Source organism: Eptatretus burgeri, chromosome 7, assembly GCF_056783735.1.
Source record: "Eptatretus burgeri isolate ZD-2024b chromosome 7, Ebu_testis_v1, whole genome shotgun sequence".
Taxonomy (NCBI): domain Eukaryota; kingdom Metazoa; phylum Chordata; class Myxini; order Myxiniformes; family Myxinidae; genus Eptatretus; species Eptatretus burgeri.
Window position 1 is genome coordinate 30,511,717 of NC_140967.1, and position 8,281 is coordinate 30,519,997.

The 8,281-nt window shown below is 42.4% G+C and overlaps 1 protein-coding gene across 3 annotated transcripts in view; it reads left to right on the forward strand.

The window, feature by feature from the left end:
* VPS9D1 (VPS9 domain containing 1) overlaps nt 1–8,281 on the forward strand; it is a 51,838-nt gene that overhangs the window by 24,459 nt on the left and 19,098 nt on the right. For all 3 annotated transcript variants that reach the window (XM_085887906.1, XM_085887904.1, XM_085887905.1), the window contains exons 7-8: nt 297–366; nt 3,777–3,862. In XM_085887906.1, the coding sequence (XP_085744032.1) occupies nt 297–366; nt 3,777–3,862 (156 nt within the window). The remainder of the gene's footprint in view (nt 1–296; nt 367–3,776; nt 3,863–8,281) is intronic.

An 8,281-nucleotide genomic window follows, 5' to 3' on the forward strand; every position in this document is an offset into this window, starting at 1 on the left:
TCCCAAGCTTAACGTCCAACCGAGGGACGGCGCACTTTGTGGTGCAATGCCCTGCTTGCGAAGCACCATTCCGAGAGTTTATAGTCTGGTCAGGAATTAAACCAAGACTACACAGCTCAAAAGTAAGTGTGCCCCCGTCCTGTGCCATCCTGTTGGACATACAGTATGTACTTGTATATTATATTGCAAAGTTAAAAAAGATTCGTTGGCATGTCTTGGGAGTATTCAGTATTGTTTATCATTTATAATGCCACACGTATGAGTGCGATTGTTGCGTATGCATTTGATGTTTGCAGGAAATTTGCTGCGAGTGAGCAGGAAGAAAAGGCCTTTTACACAAATGTACTTGAATATCAACAGGAAAATGTAAGCATGCCATGCAGAATGACAGCATGTTGAACCTAAACATGGGATTTGAGTTGTCTTCACTTTATATCTGCCATTATAGTAATGAGAATTAGCTTCCAAAAATAAAAAAAATATACATAGAAACAGGCACTGCATCATTTGTCAAAATTAAAAAAAACACCGGCATTGCTATTGTTCAGGCACACAACATTGTTGGATAGTATCAAATCGATACAATTCATTTATTACCTCCGCCATCGAAGGTGGATGGAGGTTATGTTTTCACCTCTGTGTTTGTCTGTGAGCACGATATCTCAGATTGTTAAGGATGGACTTGGTGGGCATGTTGGGTACGTGTCAAGGATGAATTGATTCGATTTTGGTGACTATCTGGATCTGGATTTGGATACAATAATATTTAGTGATTCTTTACAATTGAGAGATAGGGCCAAAAGCGATACAGAGCATGATATCTCAAAAAGTTATCGACGAGTTGTGACAAAACTTGGTGTATGAGTTTGGTAGGTGGCAAAAACAAGCTGTTTAGATGGTGCTCAAGGTCTGGATGCAGATCCGGCCAAGAGGTGGCATACAAAACGTAAACTGTTCAGGCTGGTGGAGGTATGCGCTCTACCAAGTGCCATTCCAGTTCACATTGATATGCAACCTGAATGTGATGCACTGTCAGTATTGTACCAGTATTGCGTAAAAGATAGTTTAAGCTTACCTTGCATAAGTCTGTGTTGGTACGACCACTATTTATCAGCAAGGTGTCTCTCCCAAAGTACACATCATTCCCACTGAGACTTCAACCTGCTGTGCAGTCATCTTTGAAGTAGCTCATTCTTTCACCATCGTTGAAACCATTTTTGTGAAAATCCTGACAATGCCGTACTGTATTTTCTATATTTGCTGGACTGTTTATAAGTTGCATTTATTTCTCTCCCCAATCTTTGTTTTTGATGTACTTGTAATTTTAGAAGAGATGCAGAATTATTATTAGTTGTTTGTATTACTTTAAAAATGCTGTTCACATTCTGTATTTCTTCTGCTCTTGATATGGTTTGTTTGATGGAGTGCCCTCTGCTGGCACTATATCGGAATGGCAGTAATTGACTTCGTATTTGACTTCCAGCTGAATTTGAACTGGGCAGTGTGAATAGTCATGCATGTATAGTTTTTTTGAATTGTGCGTGTGCAGCAACCTCCCGATAGTATATAACCGCAATCGAGACGCTTACCCACAACGCTGAAGCCGAAGCTTTCAACATAGCCAAATTATCACTGTCTTTCATGATCTGACAGCGGGTGTTTAATGTCTATCCCTGCTCCGGTGGGGTCAATTACCTCGCCTCTTATAAAATAGGATTACTTTTAATGCAGTGATCCAAGGAAACCAAACTAACGCATTCGTCGGGGTAACAAAATGGCAGGAAAACGAAGCATTCCATGCTTAATGAATAAATAAATACTTTATCACACGGTTTAATAAAATCCCGCTATAATGAAACACAAAGAGCTATGTGGCTGTGGAACCATAGACTGCTGTAGATCTTTGATGTGCAGCAAGTGAACCCAGAAAGCGGACCAGTCACTGACAGCCAAAACAGAGGAAGATGTGGACAAATAAGGGATGTGGGGAGGAATGAGGGGAATTTGACTTTCCAAAAGCCCTCAGCTTTTCCTATATGATCGCCACCAACTGCCAGGGCCATGGCGTCAGCCCTCACTGATTGGTTTGTGGCAAAAAGTGTGTCTGCCCTGATTGGATGAGGGCACTGGCCCAGGGACTTTAAGCCAGTGGCTCTGTGCTTCAACACACAATGCAGTCCCTGACCTCATGTTGGTCCACACCGACCACCCATGTCCCTTGATAGGTCACAACCTGGCATTCAAAAACGTCCAATCAGGAAACGGCCTGGGGCTCAGTAATGTCACGGGGCTTACCCACACATGATGCATTTGTGAATGATTTGAAAAAAAGGGGTCAAGGAGGAGAATAAAACCTCAATAAATAATCTGAGAAATGATGGACAAATAGTGGAGAAATTACAAAGGGATGAGAGGAATAACAAGGAGCAACTTCAACACCCAGTCTCTGGCACATTAAATGGAAGTTCACATGACAGTTATTCTGAGCACATAACAAAGATACAGTGTTGCTGACGACAATAAATATTTATTCTGCCCATGGGGTATTCATATGCCTCCGCTGATGAAGTCGCCAGAGGCATGATGCTTTCGTGTTTTCCTGACGTTCCTCTGTCCGTGAAAATTTTCTCTGTTTTCTCTGCAACCCCTTATCCGATTGACACAATATTTTCACCGTAGGTGCGACTCATCATGTGGAATGTTTCAATGATAATTATGACTCGATAGGTCACGTGGTGTGGCAGCCATATTGGAAAAAAGGAAAAACTTTGGACCTCTATCGCCGAAACCGCTCCATGTAAAAAATTGATGGTTGGCACGTGTCAAGTACTCCCCATGGGAAACGACTGTGATCTTTTGATGATGTCATATCGAAGCCATCTATGACGTCATAATTGCATACGTTGAATGCTTTATCTGATAAGTATAAAAAAATTTTTGAGCGTCATCTAGGACTAATTTGTATGGGGGGGGGGTGGGTTGATAATGTCATCAGTCATGTGGTTTGGCAGCCATATTTGTTGAACATAAAAACCTTCAAAAATCTTCTCCAAAACGACTGAACAGGTCAAGTTGAAACATTATAGGTATGATCGCCTATCCATGAAGAACAAAAAGTTCTCCACTGATTGATGTCAAAGGTCACATGGTTTGGCAGCAATGAATTTTTGAAGGAGAAACCTTTAAAAATCCCCTTCTCCAGAACAGCTTGAAAGATCAAGGGGAAACTTCACCCACATGTCCCCCAAGCCTTGGGGATACCAGGTTGTTCACAAGTAATTAATGTCACATGGTCTGGCAGCCATATTGGCTTCAATGGAAATCTTAAAAAGATTGTTTCTCTTGAACATTTTCATCAACCGACGTTAAACTTCACAATTATGATCTAGTGCTCATGGGAAATATATATATTGTAAATTTCAACCTGATGGGATGCATGGTCTGGCAGCCAGAATTATTTAATGTTTTGATTCTGGGTTTAGGGATTTAAATCAAAATTGGCTTAAGTATGTATAATGATGTAATAATGTAGGGGGAGGCGTATCTGATAATGTCGCGACGTCGACAAGTGCCCTTCGAGTTGATATACGTCATACATACATGGAGTGAACAATGAATAAACCATAATTATGCATTTACAATCGTTTTGCTCTGACTGAATAACAAGTTAGATATGGATAATGTTCTCTTTCTGTCATTCTCCAACAACAACCAATATCAGTTGTGCGTTTGTCTTTTTTTTTCTTTTTTTTCTTTTTACTGCTGTACTTACACAGAGTTGGCTGAATAACTGGTGCTGTGGACTGCAGTATGACGAGGATGATGCAGATCCTGCAAGCAGCCTAGTGGCAGCTGTGCTCAGGTAGAAGATTTGTGCATCACTGCTTTACAAATGTGATGAGAATAACTTCTTTTTTTCCAATATATGTATATATATATATATATATATATATATATATATATATATATATATATATATATATATATATATATATATATATATATATATATACACACATACATGTAAAATACCTTCAGAAATTTGTCACACTTTGTTGTGTTTCAGCCTTAATTTAATTTTTTTTTTGTCAACTATCTACCCAAAATACCCATCATGAGAAAGTGAAAATATATTGTCAGACATTTTTATAAATCAATTAGAAATAAAAAGCTGAAATGTCGAGTCAATAAGTATTCAACTTCTTTGCTAAGACACTCCAGATTGAGTTCAGGTACATCCAATTTCCTTTGATCATCCTTGAGACGTCTCTACAACTTGATTTGAGTCCACCTGTGGCCATTTCAATTGAATGGACATGGTTTAGAACGAAACACACCTATCTATATGACATCCCACTGTTGACAGTGCATGTCAGAGCATAAACTCCACCATGAAATCCAAGGAACTGTCCGTAGATATAATTGTGAGGAGGCATAGACCTGGGGAAGGGTATAAAACAATTTTCAGAGTGTTGAAAGTTAAGAGAATTGTGAGCTCCGGCATTAGGAAATGGAAAGAATATGGAACTACCCATACTCTTCCTGGAGCTGGTCATCTGACCAAACCGAGGGAGGTGACCAAGAACCTAATGACTACTCTGACAGAACTACAGAATTCCTTGGCTGAGATGGGAGAACCTGCCAGAAGGACAACAGTGTCTGCCATACTTCACGAATCTCGGCTTAATGGGAGAATGGCCAGACAAAAGCCACTCCTGAGTAAAGGGTACATGACAGCATGCCTGCAGCTTGCAAAAAGGCATGTGAAAGACTGAGAGCATGAGGCAAAAGATTTTGTGATCTGATGAGACGCAATTTGAATACTTTGGATCAGCTCCGCGGAACATTAAAGGCCTACGGGTCCTGTTCTACCCTTTCCTTTCCTGGGGTTTCCTTTGCATGGAAGTTGTGGCGCCTTGTCCTATAAGTAGAACTGACTAAGTGATTGTATAATAATAAATAGAACGGCTGTAGTTCTTTTGTTTGCTCGTGCCTTGTCCCTACCCCCATTCATTGCCTTGACTGCATGCGTGCATGTGTTCTAAATAAATGTCCCCTTTTGTTGAATATTCACCTGCTCGTTGCGTCCCTTCCTCCATTGAGCTGTCGTAATTGCGTTCGGAATATTAGCTGGCTTTTACTAGCCGATAAAGTAATCGGATCCGATTGGGCTTGGCGATATAAAACCGCTCGGCAAATCGCAATCGGAACGAGCTGCTTAAAATCGGCTCGTTTTCGTGCAGGCTCCGTTGAGGTGTAAATCCCCGGCATTTCTGTCTGCACGAATAATTAGGTACATCGACAATTCGGCGATCAACCCTGTAGCGCGTGGACAGAAAAGTTGGCTGATCTACGGTGTGGTTAAAAACACACCCGTAGCTGGATTTCAGCGTTGATCCGGAAGCTACGACTAGATTGCCGCGGTCGGGGGCGCGTGCGGCCGCGAATTAGCTAAAAGCGGTCGCCCGCACGCCGGCGCAGTGAGAACCACAACAATATATATATATATATATATATATATATATATATATATATATATATATATATATATATATATATATATATATACATATATATATATATATATATATATATATATATATATATATATACATATTGTTGCGGTATTCGCGCCCGCCGGCGTGCTGACGGCCACGTAACTCGAATCGCGGCACGTCACCCACCGGACGGACAATCCAGTCGTGACCCTCTCGGACTAACGCCGGGAACCAGTCACGGGTGGACCTTTCGGTCTCACCGCGATCGAGCCAATCAGCCCCCGCGTGGGATAGGGTTGCTCGCCAAATTCGACCTACCTAAGTACCCACGCGGAGGGTAGACCGGGCGATCGCACCTCGCCGCAGGTCGACTTCGGACACGGGCCACTTAAGCGACCCGTTCCGTACTATCAGAATAACCGAGCGGTGTTATCGTCGACCTCGACGGTTCGATTAATTATCGGGCGTATTCAGCCCACTACCAACCCTTTACGTGAAGCAAGATGAGGATTCAATGGGAGAAATGACGAAACGAAGCGGGAGAACAGTTCAATAATAAAGCACATTTATTCGCGGCACACGGGAAGCACACATTCAATTCCACCAAAAGCACATAGAAAAAACACAATTCCATTTACACAAAAAGCAAATATAAAAGCGAAAACACAATGCAGAGCTAATACCGACTACCGAGCACACGGCAACACTTATACAATTCTACTTCACAGACGGCGCCGACAACACATACCCAAAACCAAGGAAAAGAAATACCCTCAAGGATGAGGCGGGCCTGAGGCCGAGACCGGGTCGCGCCTACCCGTCTGGTGATGAGACGCGGAGCGGCGATGGCGCCCCAACTCCGCGGACCTCGCGGACAGTGTCTGGCAGGGGGTGGGAAAGGGGCCCCCTTGGTCGCACTATCTCAGCGCGGGGGGAAACAGGAGGGGGTTGCTGATGCTCGGGGTATAGAGGATCTTTATTATGTGCGACGAGCGTCTCCACCTCGGCCAGGTCGCGCTGTCGGCCTCCCTCGGGTGCAGCTTCCTGCACGACGCGAGCACCCCTCGTCTGGTGTCGCCGCCTTTCCACAGCTCGTCCCCTCCGTTCCGACTCCAACGCACACGACGAGCAGCTCCACCGCCCGCGAAGTCTTGACCCTCTGCTTCCGACTCTCCTACTCTCCGCCTCTGGACTCTCCGACTCTCCACTTCTGGACTCTCCGACTGACGAACACGGTCCTTTTATCCCCCCGTAGCTTCGCCTTTGACCCCCTCCCTTTGACCTTTCACCTCGCTCCCCATTGGCCCGAGAAAAAGTGGGCGTGAAGGCTTTTTGATCCACAAATTTGCATATATCGATCGTCCTGGAGGCGGGGCCAAATCGTCCCTCGCTCACCGATTGGACGGCAAAAAGTGGGCGTGTGTCGTTTTTGATCCGTTTTTGAAGCACAAAATCCCTGATTTTGTACACGCTGTTCGACGCGCGCCCTGCACGAGTCCAACACCGGTACCCACAGGCGGCGCAAGAACGGTGGCGATGCGACGGCTGCGAGGTGTGACGTGAAGGTCGTGGCGGTTGTGGTGAAGCGGCGTTGTGGTTGGTGGTTGATGTTGTGACTGGTGGTGGTAATCATGGCGGTTGGTCCAAAATAAAGATAGTAAAAGAAAAACGGCTATCCTGAAGAGTCGCAGCACGCATAAATGACATGTATTCCCACTAGACAACGGGTTTGGGCCTAACTACACATATACTTGCCGAGATACCTCACCTAAGGGACCTGAATGGTGGTTTGCGAATTTGGTAACCACAACAATATATATATATATATATATATATATATATATATATATATATATATATATATATATATATATATATATATATATATATATATATATATATATATATATATGTATATATATATATATATATATATATATATATATATATATATATATATATATGTATATATACACACACATATATATATATACACACACACACACACACACACACACACATACACACATATATATATATATATATATATATATATATATATATATATATATATATATATATATATATATATATATATATATATATATATATATATATATATATATATATATAATGCCTGGTGTTGGTGCAGTGGTTAGGGCAGCAGCTTGGGATCCAAAAGGTCCCGAGTTCAAGCCCCGTTGGGCCACTGAATTAATACACCAGGGGGTTGACTCAGCCTGTCATCCTTCCGAGGTCGGCGAAATGAGTACCAGTATACTGGGCTGGTGTATACCCTGGTTAAAATAGGTGTACCATATCCCTGTGTCGTAAGAGGTGACCAGGGTTGCGTCAGGAAGGGCATCCTGCGTAAAACATTTGCCAAATCACTATGCGGATCATACGGATGATCCGCTGTGGCGACCCCGAACGGGAGCAGCCGAAAGAAGAAGATATATATATATATATATATATATATATATATATATATATATATATATATATCTATATATATATATATATATATACACATACATACACACACACACACACACACACACACACACACACACACACACACACACACACACACACACACACACACACACATACACACGTATATAATTTGTTCAGATTGTCATGTTTCCAATGGGTTTTAGAATACTTTCAGATATATTCATATTCATGAAAAGCAAATCATCACCTGAGAATCAAAAGGTTCTGTCTAACAGTTGAACCTTTGTAAAGGCCCTGTCACACCTTGACGTTTCAGCCAGCGTATG